The 17,856-nt window shown below is 52.2% G+C and overlaps 1 protein-coding gene across 2 annotated transcripts in view; it reads right to left on the bottom strand.

Moving 5' to 3' along the window:
* Positions 1-3,151: 3,151 nt before the first annotated feature.
* The window catches only part of TSPAN6 (tetraspanin 6), a 23,799-nt gene continuing 9,094 nt past the window's right edge, over positions 3,152-17,856 (bottom strand). Inside the window, exons 1-8 of one of the 2 annotated variants that reach the window (XM_075896750.1) lie at positions 13,577-13,735; positions 11,124-11,312; positions 10,735-10,809; positions 9,563-9,661; positions 8,738-8,890; positions 7,826-7,909; positions 4,741-4,829; positions 3,152-3,981 (exon numbers count right to left, since the gene is read on the bottom strand). In XM_075896750.1, the coding sequence (XP_075752865.1) occupies positions 4,761-4,829; positions 7,826-7,909; positions 8,738-8,890; positions 9,563-9,661; positions 10,735-10,809; positions 11,124-11,312; positions 13,577-13,663 (756 nt within the window). In that variant the 5' untranslated portion in view covers positions 13,664-13,735 and the 3' untranslated portion in view covers positions 3,152-3,981; positions 4,741-4,760. Of the gene's footprint in view, positions 3,982-4,740; positions 4,830-7,825; positions 7,910-8,737; positions 8,891-9,562; positions 9,662-10,734; positions 10,810-11,123; positions 11,313-13,576; positions 13,736-17,856 lie in introns of those variants that run through there. The other variant, XM_006137425.4, reaches the window with a different exon arrangement.

Here is a 17,856-nt window from a genome sequence, read left to right as displayed (position 1 = left end):
CTCTCAGTGCTTCTTTCTAATCCCTCCTCCCTCCCCTCCGGCAGGTGTGTGGCGCTGTAAGTTCATCAGCGGGATTTCTGAGTTAGCTATAAATCTTGGCACATCTGCTGATTTAAGATGAGTCACCAGCGGGATGTTAAAACCCCACTTAATTGGTTAACCAGTTAATATGTTTAAAGGGGAGGGTGGGCAGCAGTCGCTCCATTATGGATGGTGGGCCCCCCTCATACCAGGCAGGGGCTGCTGCAACCTTCTGCCCACAGCAGGCAGGGAGAGGCCCGTCCAGCCCCCACTGGATAACCTTAACCAGTCAGAGTGAGGCTGACCAGTTAAACATTCCCCTCTCTCATCACCAGCAGCATCCTAACAGGAGAAACAAGAGGCCAGCATGACGGGATCAGTTCTGATGGGTCCTAGCAGAACGGGCTCCCCAGCGGAAAACACTGCCTGGGCTCTCTCACTGTGACCGTAGGCACCGAGCCAGGAAAGAGGGGAACGGCCCGTTGGCCCTGTCACCAAAGCAAGGAGATCTGGAAGGTCTCAGGGGAGTAACTTCAACAGGGCCAATTTAAAAAAAAAAAGTTTGTGGGAAGGATCAGACAGTAGCAACTCTGGGTCTGCCCAGGCAGCGTGAAGACACCTCTGGAAACGCATGCCTCAAAGCTGGCCTCGCTCACGCTCCACACAGGTCACGCTCCACACTCCTGCAACCGTCACTGCTTCTGCTGAGGGTACCAAGAGGCCCAATTAGTGGTAACGGTGGTGGTTTCATCACGGGACCACCGGGCCTAAGTAAATCTAAGGACCACATGCTCACTGAGAGAAGCCCCAACTCAGCCATCCGATCAGCGAAGGGCAATCAACGCGAACGCCTGATGGCTAAGGACAGTGTGAGGTGACTACCACCAAGTAGAGTCTATGTCAGTGGTTCTCAAACTTTTCCACATCACGCCCCCTTTCTGATTTTTGAGAAACCCTCATGCCCCCCCTCCCAAAAAAATAGCAGCAAAACTTGGGGTGGGATTGACGGGGGGGGCTGGGTCGCCTCGTACCCCCCTGTTTGGGAACCCATGGTCTAGTGGGCGGCAGCATATGGGGTTTTAAACGTGGCCTAAAAAGGGACCAACACTATTTGCAACGATCACCATTCAAGGGCTTCTCTAGATGAACTGCTAGTGCACAGGAGGCAGGGGTGTGCTAGCCCGCCCTGCAGACCCTGGTACTGCACACTAACACTTCCCAAGTGCTGTGTGATCCACTACGCTCTGAAACAGGAAACCAAAGTGCACCAAGGAACATTCTAGGAGCAGCAGCAGGGTCCACGTTAGGGATGTTTTAGATACCGATTAATCGAACAATTGTGTAACCGCATCAAATCGTAGCTGTTATGTGATTATTTGATAGTCCCAAGGGGTGGGGCCAGCAGCACTGCCAGGGAGCCCCCTGCTGCCTACGGAGAAAGCAGCGCAGGGTGTCAGGTGGGAACCGGGCCACAAGGGGAGCTAGTTTAAAATCTGCTCCCTGCATAGACTGGCTCCCGCCTGCCGCCCCGTTCTGCTGCTTCTGATATGAGGCACCAATGCGAGGCCGCAGCAGCCCCTATGCGCGGGGGGCCCCCAAGCTCCGCCGCAAACAGAGGCTGAGCCTCCCATCTCCACCCCTCCGCCCTGATACAGAGGGGGAAAGTGTATATAGTTGATAGGATTAACTGATAAACCCAGGATTATCGGTGAATCGTGTAGTCGACTATATGTTGACATCCCAAGTCCACATGGATAGGTGGCCTGTTGTGCACTCACCCGGTGCCCAGTGAAAAAGCAGCAAACTGAGGTGCAATTGTTTATCTAGACACACCCTGGTAATTCAGAACCAGATTACATTGGGGCTGCACTTATTGGCCTACAGGATGCAGCACAAGCCAGCCGAAAACGTGTGTGTGCAGGCTCATTCGTCTTTGCACAGGCTCTCCGATGGATGCAGCCCTGCTTTAGCATTTGTTTTATTCAAGCTCTGTCCGGTCATTAGCTTAAATTGGACAATGTCTATATTGCTACTTTAATGGTCAAAAGTGCTAATGCACTTTGCCTTGCCTTGAAAACCCTGGAGGCCTTTTAACAAAGCCGGCTGGGGACTGACGTACAAAATAGTTTCATTTATTCTCTGAAGCTGAACAGGATATTAAGTTTTGCAGTCAGAAGTGAAGCCAGTTTAATGGGGCCGTTCCTAACAAGCTAACAAAAGAATTTAGGAGCTGCCACACTGGGTCAGACCATGGTCCATCTTGCTCAGTAAGTAGCCTGTCTTTGGCAATGGCCTGTAACAGCGCTTTCGGGGCAACGTGCAGAACATGGCTATGATGTGCTGCTCGAACACTGACCCTGCACAGGCTTTCGGGGCCAGGCTGCCTCTCAGCAGCACTGGTTTTGGTGACAGGAAGGCAGGCTAGTGGTGTGAAAAGGCCAGCCCTTTCTAATCCCTCCTTTCATGCCAGATGTGAATCAATGATTACAGTAGCAGTACCTGGCGGACGGTACCCTCCCTTCTCCCAGACTTTCCTGAGCAGTCATTCCAAACCTAACAGGGTACCCAACGCCTGGGAAGGAGGAATTTGCTAGAATGCCTTCAGGACTAGGAAAGGGCTCACCAGGAAGTGCTTCCTTATTGGAGAATGGTTGTGGCCGGTCAGTGGATTCATCCAAACACGGCCAGGAAGAACAAATCCTCTCTTCCGGTTACATAGTACCCTTTCCTTTGAAGGATCCCAAAGTACTTTCTAGAACAAGCCAAATCCAGCAACAGCCACAAAGATAGCAGAGGGTGTGGCCACTTACATGAAAACTGAACTTTGTTCTGCTGAAGGTTCGCTCAGGAGAACTTCACCTGCAGCATTCTATCCCGGGAGTTGGCTGTTCTCCATCAACAATGCTGCAGAACAGTGTTTAGGCATAGAATACAAATAACTTCTCTAACTGAAACTGCTCCAACATGGTGATACCTTAGACAAAATAGGTGCCACTATGCTACAAGGGTCAGGGGCCAAGCCAAATGGATGCACTAAGAGTGGCAGAGAAATCTACGTCCCCAGTAGATTCCTGCACTGAAATCATGGCAGAATTTTCTGGGAACAAAATGCGCATTAACACTTTAGGAGTAAAATATTTAATATTTATTGTGTTTCAAAACAAGATTTCTATTTAATACACAACACAATTAAAGCAGCACATAATACTGACAATGAAAACATGCCCAACATGGTGGAGGCATAGCTAAAAAACTATGGGCCAGACAGCTACACCACCAAACCTCACGCTACAACTTACAAAAGATCACTACAACCTGATCAGGAGAGAGGAACAAGGTAAAAAATACCATTATAAAAAAAGTGATATAAAACCCTTGATTGGGGAAAAGAACCTGGAAACAGATGCTGTTGAACACAGAGCCTCAAACAAACATGGCAGTGTGGCTGAATAGCATGATAGGACTAGTAGGTGTTTCAATGATCAGTAAGAGTCTGAGTTGCATAATATAATTTAAATGGCCAACTGCACAAGAGAGAAAGCAAAGAGTACTTCGTTCTTAATGCACACTACACACCTCCAAAACTAACAGTAAATTCCAGTTATCAGAGACCACCTTCCTAAATAACTAACAGAGAGTCTAAGAATGGGATGCGATTAGTGTCATATCATGCTACTTCACTGTGCAATCAAATTGCCTGTGCTCTAGAGAGGAGATGAGGTGGTAGGGGCCTGAAGGAAAGTAGTTATTAAAACTACCTCAGCTATAATAATGACCCCATTCAGTGTTACAAAAGAATAGTGTTTTGACAAGTCCCCGATTACAGCGGAACAGCTGTTAACGCACAGTTCCGTGAGCTGATTCTGAAGAGGATCAGTCAGTTCAAACATGATTTCAGCAGGCTGGGACCAGGTGAAAACTGGAAGTGCTCTCCAGAGGAGGAAGATCAAAGGACATTTCCTAAAATTCAGAAAGCAAAGGAGAGTTAATTGAACATGTTTCCCAGCTCTAGAGATCAGGATCCCAGTGAGCTTAAATTATTACACAAGTAAGACTGTGGGTTGCATGCTACTTCACAGCAAATACTGGTCCTCACAGCACAATGCACCATCATTCAGTATCTTCATCCCTGCTACGAAAGGCCCAATACATAACCTGTGGGTTATACGGAGATGCAGATTCAGAGGAAGGGAGGGGGACAAGAGGAGAGACAGTACTAGAACAGCAGGGGCATTACCAGCAAGAACTGTAGTGTGCTAAAAGAGCTGGGAAGAAGCAGAACTAGTTCTGTAGGAGCAGGCAGGAATGGAAGGTCGGTTTAGGTAAAGGGTCTAGGTGTAAGATGGGAAGGAGGTCGAGTAACTAACAGAGGTGTGTCAGCATGTATGTGTAGGAAATTCCACAGCACCTGTTTGCTCTATCCTTGTATGTCCAGGAAGGTGTCTATTTCACTTTAAACTTTAAGAGTCAAAGAACTGCTTACTACAAAATGTGGGTTCTTCGCTCAGCTAGATGCTTATAGAAGAAACACGCAGATGGAGCAGACCCTGCGCATCTCCAAATGGATGGACCGGTACATGGAGCACATGTTACCTTGCTCGGACCTTCCTGTGGACATATGCACACAGCACAATGGAAGTGCAAGCTTCCAAAAGACCTCCCTCATTCTCAGATCTGCAGACAGGAACATGAATACATGCACCTACAGGGCAGGCATACCTTGGTCACAGGCTGGCTTGTTACACCATCTCATACTGATTGTTTGTGATGTACCGGGACAGGCAGCAGGCGAGAAAGATCCCAACCAACTGAAATGTGAAAAAATAAATATAAGTGGACCCAAACTCGAAATCGTTTAAGCTGCACCACTCTCTGAAATGCAACAATTTGGACACAATGCAACTGAGATCTGAAGCACTGGATACTTCGCTTTGGTTTTGTAAAAGCAAAGTCTGGGTGATGAGGTTTTGCAAAATCAGAATATGGGCTCCTTTGCTTTAGGGTAGATAAAGCTGAGAGGATCCTGGCAGCCATCCGCATAGGAAGGCACTCCTTGTGAGAGAGAGTCAACATTACTTCTTGTTAGAATTTGCTTTATGAACCATCGACTGCTTTATGGTAATTTCCCAGAGATTATATGGCTATCAAGAGCATTACAGCCCATTACACAAACAGTAGAAAATATCAACCGCTTCTCCCCACTCCAAGGTCAATGACAGAATCAAGGCTGATGTGAAAATACTGAAGGACACACATCGGTTATTATTGTTGTGTGGGCTCCAGACAGCTGTTTTCTGTATCAAAGACATTTCGGACCTGATCCTAAAAAACACTCATGCATGTAACTGTTCTCATGGGAGGCAAAGTTGCAGAACAGGGCCTTTCATTTGCGTGACAACCATCAACGTTCACTTCAGAGTAAATCACAAAATGTGTATATGATTCTAAGTCCCAAACAACAATATATTCCTCAAAGACTGAAACCGCTACACTGCGGTTACGCTCACAGAGCTGACGAAAGCACATCCCCCCGCCCCCATACACACACACACTTATTCATCAGTCAAACTCTGCTGCCCTATTTGGAGTATAGATCTGGAAGCTGTAATGAGCAGAATGTGAGCTGCACATCGCAGATAGGGGGGAGGAGGGAGGAAATGGATAGCAGCTGAAAGAGACAGATTGGCTCCAGCCCTAGCACAGTGACATCAAAATGCAATAAAGAGTTTGCAAGCGTATGAGCCGCAAGGTAAAGGTCTGCGTTCCAGCCTCTCCCAATCCATTCCGTGTCTGTTACAGAAAACAGCACAGTGACAAACTGATATCAGAATAAAAACTGGCTGGCCAAGATTCTTCTCTGTGCTCATGCTATTACATGTTAACCTTGCCTCAGCCTGGATACCTCACAGACTGTCGCCAGGCAATTTCCTTCCAAGGAGAGTAAATTAAAGATAAAATAAACCAAGCAATCAATAAGCAATCTCACTCTGTCAGTCTCTTCCCTGGTTACTGGGTCTGCCCACTCCTTTGCATCAATTCCAAACTGCTGTTTCTTCATACTCTTTACTTAAAAGTGAACATGCTTTGAAGGAACTAAGGAGTTTTGCCATTTGGAACCGATACAGAGATCTGTGACTCTGAATTTCAGTCAGACTGGAAATCACCTCAAAATAAGAGTCAAGTAATCAAGTCTGTCGTCTGTGTCTGTCTGTTGCCACCTTTCTTGCCAACTGCAAGGTGTTCCAGTTAGACACCCTACAAACAATCACAGTCCCCTCAGGGGATTTCCACAAGCCTAGCAGTTGCCACAGAAAACTCAACTGCTCAGAACACAATTGAGACGTTCAGCAAGACTTCGGCCAGGGGTGGGGAACCTTTTTTGGTGAGAGACCACTGACCCGCAAAAAAGTCAGTCGAGGACCACACAAAAGTAGAAAGACTTCACTTGCCTGTTCCAAGTGAGAAACAAACGAACAAAAAAGCCAACAACCCTCATTCACACTCAGCTTGGACTGGTGAGGCTTGTCCTGCTCACAGTCCAGCGCTGTGAGGGTAGCTGAGACTCAGGGCTTCTTGCCTGTAGCACAGAGACTTGCTACGAGCCAAATCCAGCCCGGGGGTCGGAAGTTCCCCTCCCTGACTAACGCAGTACAGTCAATGATTTTACTCCACATATTATCCAACTCTGAAACTTGTTCTGAAGTCTGCCCTGTTAGCCCCTCTGTGTGTATGGGGACCCGTGACAGGATCAGCGTTTGAGAGTGCCTGTGAACAAGGAAGATCAGCACCAGCTATCTTTTAGGGAGAATTTAAGGCTTAAAGTTCTGGCACACAATGGAAGATGATACAGAGATAGCAAGAGCACACGCTTACCCGACAAGCCATGAAATAAACGTGTTAAGGGAACACTACTCTGATCATCTGCTTAGCTGACAGAGACTGAAAACAAATATGGCAGGAAGTTCCATCGGTAAGAGAGATCCTATCTGAAGGCAGGACATGCCAACCTTAGCCCAGATATCCAGGCTAGACATCAGGCCAGTTTTTCCAGTGCTCGATAACCAAAAGTGGGGTCACATTTTCCAAAGAGCTCAACTATATAAAGGTCTCTCAGGGCACTCATGATCAGCTTTTCAAACTACTCAGCACTCAACTTGCACCCAGTCTACAGAGCTCTTCCAAAAACCCACTCCCAAACGTTCCCCATGCACAAAGGTGACGTTAGCAAGGAGCTCAGGCCAGAGGACTCTTGTTTCCTGTGTAGACAAGGTTGGTCAGATGAGGAAACACTAGTTCCATTGCTGCTTGAGACATAATGCTTCCTTCATCACAAGGATAAAACCTCAGGCTAAAGAATCAGAGGGAAAGAAACAGAAGATGGGGTCATTGCATTAGCTGGGTCTGAGTTTGTGATAGGCATTTCAGAATATTTTTGATCATCTATAAGCACCGACATTTAATCCAACTCTCACCCTGACAGGGCAATGGGGCAGCAGAAGCACAGGTGACAGTTTGTTCTGGAAACAGAAATTCAGATAGGTAACACTGGATCGGAAGAGGAGAGATTTGGTTGTATTAGCATCGGTTAGAAGTTTGTTGTTTCCGGAGTGAGCTATTCTCAAGACATACACCGGCTCTCTGAAGGGAAGTTGGCATTTTAATCCCCACTTTTGGAGTTGGGTGACTGTGGTATTTAAATAAAATGGTAATCTGTGGGGAAAAAAATCAACTATTTCTTCCTCTTTGAAATATGCTTTGTCCTTTGCACACATAAGAAAACATTAGACAGAAGGAGAGATTTTACCTGGAAGCAAGCGATGCCAAAGGAGATGCCAGCCACAATGCTCATTTTGGACTCCATAACTGTTGTTACCAGACTGAAACAACCCTGAGGAAAAAACAAGTTTGCATCTGAGTATAGCAGGGGTAGTTCCAGGCTGCCAGACACCAACTACACATCCATCCAATTCACAGCCATCGCACAGGTACCTTGAGGAGTGAACAAGCTCAGGAAAGAATCTAAGGCAGGCCTGGGAGTCAGGGCATTCTGGAATCAGTTCTGAATTTAGCCATTTAGCTTGTTGTTTGAGCTTGGGCAATCCATTTACATCTTTGTACTTTGCACCTTTCACCTGGGCACTGTGCCAAGCGTTGTTTTATGAAGGTGGATGTATAGGACCAGAAAAGCAACATGATTCACTGAGGATCAAGTCAGCGAGGGAAGATGAACTCAATAGTTTAAATGGGACTAGATGGTCTAAGTAACATTACCTGCCTCTGCATCTCTGTGCAGTCCCCTGTATACTTTCTTCATAGGGGAGTGTGAGCATTAAGTGCTACAGGAATGTAAAGCATGATACAATAGAGTTCTTCACATAATCCCATCTGACACAAAGCGCAGGCAAGCTAATGCAGACAGATACAGACAAAGGCAAGCCAATGCAGACACAAATCTCTTCCCAACAACGAAGAATAACTGGAACTTCCAGAGAACTTGAGAAAATGCATTGGGCACAGCTTCTCTATGCCTCTTTCTCCTGTCAGCGGCAACACAGCCTTCGCCCCCATTACTGCACAGCAATTTCCTGTACCCCAACAACACTCTTTCTAGAACAAAGTTCCTGACCACTTACAGGGATCTGACAACCCGGGGAAGAAGGTCTCAACTCTCTCTTCCCACACCTGCTTCCAGGACACATCTCTGAGAGTCACTTACATTACCAAACACCTCTGCCTTGGCTTTATTCAGGTCCTTCAGGTCTTCGTCTGAGCAGTTTTGAAGCTTGCAGCAGCTATGAGGAATTCCATTCTGTGCAAAATAGGTCGTATTCACCCAATTTAAATAGCTCTGGACTCCACAGCAGTGTAGCTGGAGAAATCAAATTTTAGAACAGTAAGGAGCAGTGCTTGAACCGCAGAGCACTACATCCCCGCAGCTACACCAATCTGCAGATACCCCAAATGCTTCCTCCCCTCCCCAATGCAACCCAACAGCACTTACGTATCACCTGCCTTTTACTTGACACCTCCGATGACCAGCACAGAACAGCTATTTTTCCTTCATACACAAATACTTTGAGACCAGACTCAGAGATAAAGATGTATGCAGGACAAGGACAGTGCATCTGCCAGTTTGGTATAGGGACAAGCACACTCTACCCAGTCAGATAAGATCTGCATAACACATACCCTGCAAAGCCACCTATGTGCACACAGCTACCCTCTATGTTGTCCACAGTAATGGCTGTCCTTCATGTGCTTGAGAACTGGGAACATTAGGGCAGTACTGCTCCCCTGTGTAGTGAGGCAAGAGGAGATTACTGTACATCTTCCTAAGGGACAGGTCTGGCAGTAACAGAGAAGGCAGCTAATGTTTAATGCCTCCTAGCAAGCCAGAGCCTTCCTTGTGTTGTACTTTGCCTGTGCATGGGAACCCCAGCCTCAGCTGCTGCTCAGCACATCAGGGTATGCTGGGCCATACATCTGCAGGATACAGACTCCCCCACCAGTTTCTTTGGAGGAACCAACCACAAGTACTCACAGTTCTCTGGATGGTATCCACAGCTTCGCTGCGGAGATCCATGGTTGCATTGTAGTTCTTCAGAGCAAGACTGTAGTTGCTCTCAAAGCTGTCTTTAATCTGCAAGAATAGAAAGATTTCTGTAACCTAAGCCTCCAAAGGCTACAGGTCCCAAAGAGTTTCTTGTCACCTTAAAAAACTCAGCTCCATCAGAAACAGAGAACCAGGAATGGCTCAGAAAGTCACTCCTGTTACTATCTAGATGTGAGACCGGCTATAAAGAAGAACTGAGGGTTGGGGCAGGGAGCACAGCCCCTGCTGTACCAAGCACTGGAACTTAATTCTTGCATTTACAAGCAGACCTAATTACCGTGACATTACAAGAAAATCATGGTTTCCGTGGGCCTTATTTAGGGCCATCCCAGAATGTTGCAGGAACATTCTGACTAGCACATTCCAGGTGAAGGATCCAGCTCACAAATTTAAAAAAAAAAATCTGTTTTTTATAAAAATGTGCACGTCTGTCAAGCTTAGTATGAACAAGGGAATGATCTGGGTTTGCACTTTACAGTCCTTGTGAGAGAGGTTCAACTGGGGAGTAGGTGCTTAATATTCATTTATGCCTTTAAATATCTCCCCCATCTCATTTCAGTCAGGTTATTTCTAATCCCTGAAATACTTTTCTACACTATTTAAGGAACTTTAAGAGACCCAATTAGTGACTAAAAGTTCTCTTGAATAGCGTCAAATGCATCCATTGTGGTTATTCCTAGACACTCTACAGATATTCTCTCTAAATCCCTGTTGATGTTAAATACTGGTTAATTTGGTAAATAGTGTAGCAACCAAATCTCAGAAGTACTGAGTTTTCACATCTTTAAATGACTGGAAGAATGTTCTTATTTGTCCTTTTTGCGCATACTGATCACTTGGAATCTGAAACTGAGCCAACTTCTGTTGTCAGCAACACTGTAAATCCAGACTACTCCAGTGAAGTCAAAAGGGTTACCCCAGATTTATACCTCAATAGAAATGAGAAGAATTTGCCTCTCAATATGCAACCACCAAGGGATTGCACAAAGTAAGAGGAAACAAATGTAAGTCTAAACTCTTTACTCTGCAGGGGAATTCCATCCAAGCCCTGGCCTCAAGAAGAAGGGGAAAAGGGTGAAAGCAATCACACCTGAACTCACCTCATGTCTGAAAACAAATCCTACAACAGCAGCCACCAGCACAATCAAGAAGATGAGGGACAAGAACATGGCATACTGTGGATAGGAAAAACAGAGTAATTAAAAGCCAAATACATTCCCAGGCTAACATGGGTACATAAAAAGAAGGCTACAGCGAGAGAATCTATTAGCCACAAATGCCAGCACCTCAGCTCTGCCAAAGAGGGTGGAGTCTGGGATGTGCCCTATTTGAGAAAGTCAAAGAATGTATGGTCCAATACTTAGAGAGAACAGAGACTTTCCCAAAGCAGATACACGAGGAGCACATGGCAGGGCAGACAGCTGGTGAAGTTCTGAGTTGTAGAAGCAGGGTATTAGATTTGTGACTCTTCTGACAGTCAACCACTTACCAGTTTTAACATCCATGTGCTTCCACGGCAGGTGGCGAAACAGCCAAAAGTGCCTAGGAGGATGACGACAGTCCCAGTGCCAATGAGTACATAGGGGACATTGGTGGCCTTCTCATTTAACAGGGAGAAATACACCTCTAGGCCCACTTTGCCCCAGATGCCAACTGCCAGGAGGATAATGCCAGAGATCTGCAGAAATCAGAATAGAGACTCAATCATTTTGACTCCACTTGTCACTTCAAAGCACTTAACTTACTCATAGTCACTTAAATCCACACGCTGAGAGTATATGAGGCACCACAAGATACCCTGGAAGTGTGCAAGTCAGGGATTCCATTGTAGAGAAATGGGAGGCTAAGAGCAGATAAAATGAGGGGTGGGAGGGCAGCATGGGCAGAGGCATTCCAGGACACACTACCTTGCAGAAGCGGGCATTAAAATTGCTTACGTGAAGTTGTTTGTCAGAAGGGCAGCGCTGGGAGTCCAGAAAGCACTTGTATTATCAGAGCATTTTTATCTCTGATCTTCAGTCCCTGGGGTATTGTATAAACATGAGCCCAGATGACTGTGCCTTTGGGAATTAACTTTCTCCATCTGGAAACAATTTGCTCTGTTACAAACATCCATGCTTGCCACAACCCAGACCCCTCCATGCATGCACACTTACATGGGGGGAGACACAAAGTAATCAACGGGGAGGTAGAGGGGCCCAGCGCTAATAGAAAGGCCACACTCACCTGCTGGAGGAGCCTGGGGAGCGGTGAAAGGAAAGGGATAAGGTTAGAGGGTGTGTGCCAAAGGGCACTGACACACCCAGACCAGGCAGGGGCGAGCACATCACCTACGTGCAGGGCTGTGACATGGGCGCACGGAACAGCCCCGTAACCGGCACAGAGAGCCCAGGGAAGACACAAAAACCTTGGAGCTCATTGGAGGCACCTGGCCTAGGGTGCCTACAGATTGGACAGGGAGCCTTGTGTGGTCTGGAGCCTGGAGCCTGCCCCAATACCTGCCCAAAGAGGGGTCCAGCCAAACCGGCCTCCCCACACTATCACTCCCCAGGTGCTCTGGCCTAGGCCCCCACTATCCCCCAGGACCCCTTATTCCTCTGGAGCCCCCAGGATCCATCTTTGTATCCCTGGGACCCCCACTCTCCCTGGGGGCCCTCATTAACTTCCAGGACCCCATTACCCACCAAGCGTCCCCACTTTGCCTGGTACTGCCTCTCCCCACCCCCAGGGGTCTCCGGTTCTCCCCCACACCCTGCCCCACACCCTGCAGCAGGCCCCTCCGCCCCACCGCCTGGAGCAGCCCCCCCCCCGGGGTCCCCAATTCCCCCCACACCCTGGAGCAGCCCCCTCCTCGGGCTCCCCGCTGCCCCCCGCCCCACACCCTGGAGCAGCCCCCCCGGGGTCCCCGCTGCCCCCCCGCCCCACCCCCTGGAGCAGCCCCCCCGGGGTCCCCGCTGCCCCCTGGAGCAGCCCCCCCCAGTGCCCCCGCTGCCCCCCGCCCCGCCCCCTGGAGCAGCCCCCCCGGGGTCCCCGCTGCCCCCTCGCCCCACCCCATGGAGCAGCCCCCCCGGGGTCCCCGCTGCCCCCCCGCCCCACCCCCTGGAGCAGCCCCCCCGGGGTCCCCGCTGCCCCCTGGAGCAGCCCCCCCCAGTGCCCCCGCTGCCCCCCCGCCCCGCCCCCTGGAGCAGCCCCCCCGGGGTCCCCGCTGCCCCCCCGCCCCACCCCCTGGAGCAAGCCCCCCCAGGGTCCCCGCTGCCCCCCCGCCCCACACCCTGGAGCAGCCCCCCCCCGGGGTCCCCGCTGCCCCCCCGCCCCACACCCTGGAGCAGCCCCCCCCGGGGTCCCCGCTGCCCCCCCGCCCCACCCCCTGGAGCAGCCCCCCCCGGGGTCCCCGCTGCCCCCCCGCCCCACCCCCTGGAGCAGCCCCCCCCGGGGTCCCCGCTGCCCCCCCCGCCCCACCCCCTGGAGCAGCCCCCCCCGGGGTCCCCGCTGCCCCCCGCCCCACCCCCTGGAGCAGCCCCCCCCGGGGTCCCCGCTGCCCCCTGGAGCAGCCCCCCCCCAGTGCCCCCGCTGCCCCCCCCGCCCCGCCCCCTGGAGCAGCCCCCCCCGGGGTCCCCGCTGCCCCCCGGAGCAGCCCTCCCGGGGTCCCCGCTGCCCCCCCGCCCCGCCCCCCGGAGCAGCCCCCCCCGGGGTCCCCGCTGCCCCCCCACCCCGCCCCCCGGAGCAGCCCCCCCCGGGGTCCCCGCTGCCCCCCCACCCCGCTCCCCGGAGCAGCCCTCCCGGGGTCCCCGCTGCCCCCCCGCCCCACCCCCTGGAGCAGCCCCCCCGGGGTCCCCGCTGCCCCCTCGCCCCACCCCCTGGAGCAGCCCTCCCGGGGTCCCCGCTGCCCCCTCGCCCCGCCCCCCGGAGCAGCCCCCCCGGGGTCCCCGCCCCCCCGCTCACCCAGAAGACGAGGCTGTAGGTGAGCAGGACGCTCTTGAGGCAGGTGATGACCGGCTTGGTCTGCAGCCTGCGGGACGGGGACGCCATGGCGGCCGGGCCACTCCGCTCGCTCTGCCCGCGCCTGGCCGGAAAGGGCCGAGCCCGCCCCGCCCCCGGGCAGCCGCCCCGCCCCGCGAGGAGCCGGGCCGGCCGGCTCAGACCCCCCCCCCGCAGTTCTCACAGTGCCCCGGGGGGGCCACACGCCAGACCCCTCCACGCGCCCATATTCCTGGGGGGGGGCACGTGGGGAGCCGGGCTGGCCGGCTGGCTCAGACCCCCCCCCCGCAGTTCTCACAGTGCCCCGGGGGGGCCACACGCCAGACCCCTCCACGCGCCCAGATTCCTGGGGGGGCACGTGGGGAGCCGGGCTGGCTGGCTGGCTCAGACCCCCCCCCCGCAGTTCTCACAGTGCCCCGGGGGGGCCACACGCCAGACCCCTCCATGCGCCCAGATTACCTGGGGGGGCACGTGGGGAGCCGGGCCGGCCGGCTCAGACCCCCCCCCCCCCCGCAGTTCTCACAGTGCCCCCGGGGGGGCCACACGCCAGACCCCTCCACGCGCCCAGATTACCGGGGGGGGTATGTGGGGAGAGGGGGGGCCCAGCCCTACTGGAAGGGGCCCGCTCGCCTGCGGCAGGAGCCTGGGGAGTGCTGAGCGGGAAGAGACGCGCTTCGCCCCCGGGCGCTGCCACGCCAGTACCCGGCACGGCCGAGCACATCCCCATCCTGCGCCTGTCTGCATGCAGGGCCCTGACCCCGGAGCGAGGCACAGCCCGTAATGGGAACAGCGCGCCCAGGGATGGCACGTAAACCTGAGAGCCCGTGGGGGTCCCTACAGATTGGACAGGGGGATCCCTCTGGAGCCTCGGGCCTATGTACCGGGGTTGTCTTCAAGTCGTCATTGTCAAGTCCACGTCGACTCTCAAGTCCCTACAGTTCAAGTCTCAAGTCGAGTCTCGAGTCCCTAAAATCACTTTCGAGTCAAGTCCCAAATCAAGTCCCAAGTCTTCATTTAAAAAATGTCAAGTCACTTTTGTACAAGCCATCAATATCGGCATTTTCGGACAATTTTTTCACCAAGTGGATTTAACAAAATTAGCAAGTCGCAAGTCACAAACAATGAACCCGAGTCAAGTCTCAAGTCGAGTCACCTAGGCGACTTAAGTCAGACTCGAGTTCAAGTCGTGGGACTCAAGCCAACAACTCTGCTATGTACCCCACACCGGTCTGCTAGTCTGTGCCTGCCAGTGATCAGCTCCCGGCTCCACGACGCTCCACTCTAGGCCTCGCAGCCCTGCTCTCTGCAGGTTAACTAGGCAAGCTCCTGCTTTCTAGGGGTCTGATGGTGCGGCCCTTCCCACCTCAGAAGAGCCAGGGCCTGTGTGCTAGCCAGCTCACACCCAACTGTGTACCTGGCAATTAAAGAGACCCTTAGCCCAAGCCCCTGGTCAACTGGATACTCACAATATTCACCCACTAAGTTCTTCCACTGATGTACAACATCCCAGCTTACCAGCTTCCCCTCAGCTCACCACTGCTTGACACACCACACTTTAATGTGGAGAGTGAAAACAAGTGCAAGTGTATTTAACAAAGCAGAGAGATCCAAGGGATTGCAGGCAGCAATAATGGAAATGGTTACACAGCAAACAAAATCACAAAGGCTGTGTCTAGACTGGCAAGCTGCTTTTGTGGAAAAACTTGCCAGCTGTCTACACTGGCCGCTTGAATTTCCGCAAGAACACTGACGATCTCATGTAAGAAATCAGGGCTTCTTGCAGAAATACTATGCTGCTCCCATTCGGGCAAAAGTCCTTTTGTGCAAAAGGGCCAGTGTAGACAGCTCAGATTTGTTCTGCGCAAAAAAGCCCCAATCTCGAAAATGGCGATCGGGGCTTTTTTGCGCAAAAGAGTGTGTAGATTGGCACGGATGCTTTTCTGCAAAAAATGCTTTTGCAGAAAAGCGTCCATGCCAATCTAGATGCTCTTTTCCGCAAATGCTTTTAACGGAAAACTTTTCCGTTACAAGCATTTGCAGAAAATGATGCCAGTCTAGATGAAGCCCAAGTGCATTCTAGAAGCTAAGCTTAACGTGCTGCTTTCATGTCTTAAACAGCAATGCTCACTCAGAATCCTTCTAGTGTTTTAGGGTGCATCTACACAGGCCTGACAATGGGTAGAAGACAAAGGGGGCAGTTGCCCAGGGGCGGGAGCAATTGCCCAGGGGCCAGGGCAATTAAAGGACCAAAGGGCCCAGCCACTGCTGCAGTAGTGGCAGCCAGAAAGCCCTGTGCCTTTTTAAATCTCCCAGGTAGGCCAGAGGCATGGGTGCATGGGCAGCAGGGGGAGCCCCTTTTGAGGGAGTCTAGCCCTCCGCTCCACTCCTTCCACCCACCCCCATAGCAAAAGCCACAAGACCCCCCCTTTGCTCCCTCTGTCAGCCAGAGCCACAAGCCCCACCAGCCAGAGAAACTCCAAGTGCCCTTCACGCCAGGGGTGGCCGCGGCCCCACTCCCCATTCCCGGCCTGGCCACAGGCCTCTGCCCAGAGCAGCCTCTGGCACATATATGCAGACCCCTCGCAGCTGTGCCTTCCCTCCCTCCCGCAGACCCAGCCTGTCCTGGGGAAAAGTGTCTTCAAAGGCACTTTTGACATGCCCTGTGTATATAGGATTGGGACGGCTGCCTAGCAGCTACCACTGGACTGGGTTTGGGGAACGGAGGGGAGGCCTGGATGCAGCTGGTGCAGGGCTCTTCTGAGCAGGTGCGGGAAGGGCTGAGACTGGCAGAGGGTCCTCTACTCAAGGGCAGGGCACTTGGGGTTTCTCGGGAAGGGGGGGAGACTTGTGGCTCCAGCCAAGAGACTGGGGCAAAGGGCCCGTTGATTGTTCCGTCCTGTGCCCAGAATTGCTGTCAGCAGGCCTGCGTCTGCCTCTGCCCCATGCCAGCTGATTTGAGCTGGGGGAGGGTGTTCGGATGAAAAGGCTGCTGAGTTGTGGCGCAGGCATTTGGGCTGAGGCTGCAGCCCAGCCCTGGGACCCTGCCACCTCACAGGGTCCTAGAGCCTGGATCCACTATAAACCCAAACAGCACACAACAATTAGCCCCTGAGCTGGGCCTCTGTCGTCCCCTCCCCCTCCCTCCCCCCAACCTGGCTTTTAATAGCAGAGCAGACACCCTTACAGCCAGCTCCATTCATAAGACAAACACACTGTAACTTGCCTCCTCCGTGAAAGATGTGGGTTCTCGGTTCCCTCAGAGACATCCCAGCTAGCCATTGTTTTACTTGTAAACAGGATCCCTTCCTGCTGTTTATTTCTTCCTGTAAATTTCCTCTCTTGAAGATTTCACAATCCCTCAATTAGCATTTGGCTCAGAAGGCAAACAGGCGCCAACTGTGCGGCATACAATGACCGGGACACATGTGACCCCGCAGCGTGATAATTGTTGCTACCTCCTGCCTGCTCACGATGTGCCGTGTCCTGGTTGCCTGCCATAAGAATATCATTTTTGGTACAGACACACAGCTCTTTAAATCTTATCCAACCCATCCATGTCGCAGTGACAACCAGTGGGCTATGGGTCGTCAGAGCCACCCACCCACCCACTTTAATGAATTATAATGCATACATCCAACTTAGGCGAGAGAGACTTGGCAGGCCCTGGGCCATGTGGGGCAGAGGGCTCGGCTCCCGCACCCTCAGAAGGGGTGGGGCCTCAGGCAGAAGGGAGCAGGGCTAAAGGGCAACCAGCCCTCGGCACCGCCCACACTGCATGGTGCCTCCCCTAGCCAGCCTTCCGTGCCAGCCGGACTGTGCCGCATGGGACTCCGGCGGTGATTTAAAAGGCCCGGGCTCTTTTAAATTATCAGGCACTGGGGCAACTTCCCCCTTTGCCTCCCCCTGCCAGCAGCCCTGGGATCCCTATAAAACTCAACCCAAGCCCTGTGCCCTCTGCCAGCTGGCCCCAGTAGTGATGTAAAATCCCACTTAATCAGTTAACTGGTTAAATATTATGTTTAACCACTTAAAAGGGGGCAGGCAGGCGGGGATGGACCCCTGCCCTTGGTGCCCTGCTCCAGTCAGGCCAGACCAGCAGTGGACATGGGGGCTGCTCCAGCCACTGCTGGTTAACCGTAACCAGTGACCATCACCTGGTAATGCTTACTGGTTAGAAGGTTAACTGTTCCCCTCCCTAGCACCTAGAGACTCCTGCCTCCCAATACTGGATGCCTCTAGCGTCC

The sequence above is a fragment of the Pelodiscus sinensis genome, chromosome 13 (genome assembly GCF_049634645.1).
Source record: "Pelodiscus sinensis isolate JC-2024 chromosome 13, ASM4963464v1, whole genome shotgun sequence".
In the NCBI taxonomy this organism is placed as follows: Eukaryota; Metazoa; Chordata; order Testudines; family Trionychidae; genus Pelodiscus; species Pelodiscus sinensis.
The sequence above is the reverse complement of the archived record's forward strand: the minus strand, read 5'-3'. Positions and strand labels throughout refer to the sequence as shown.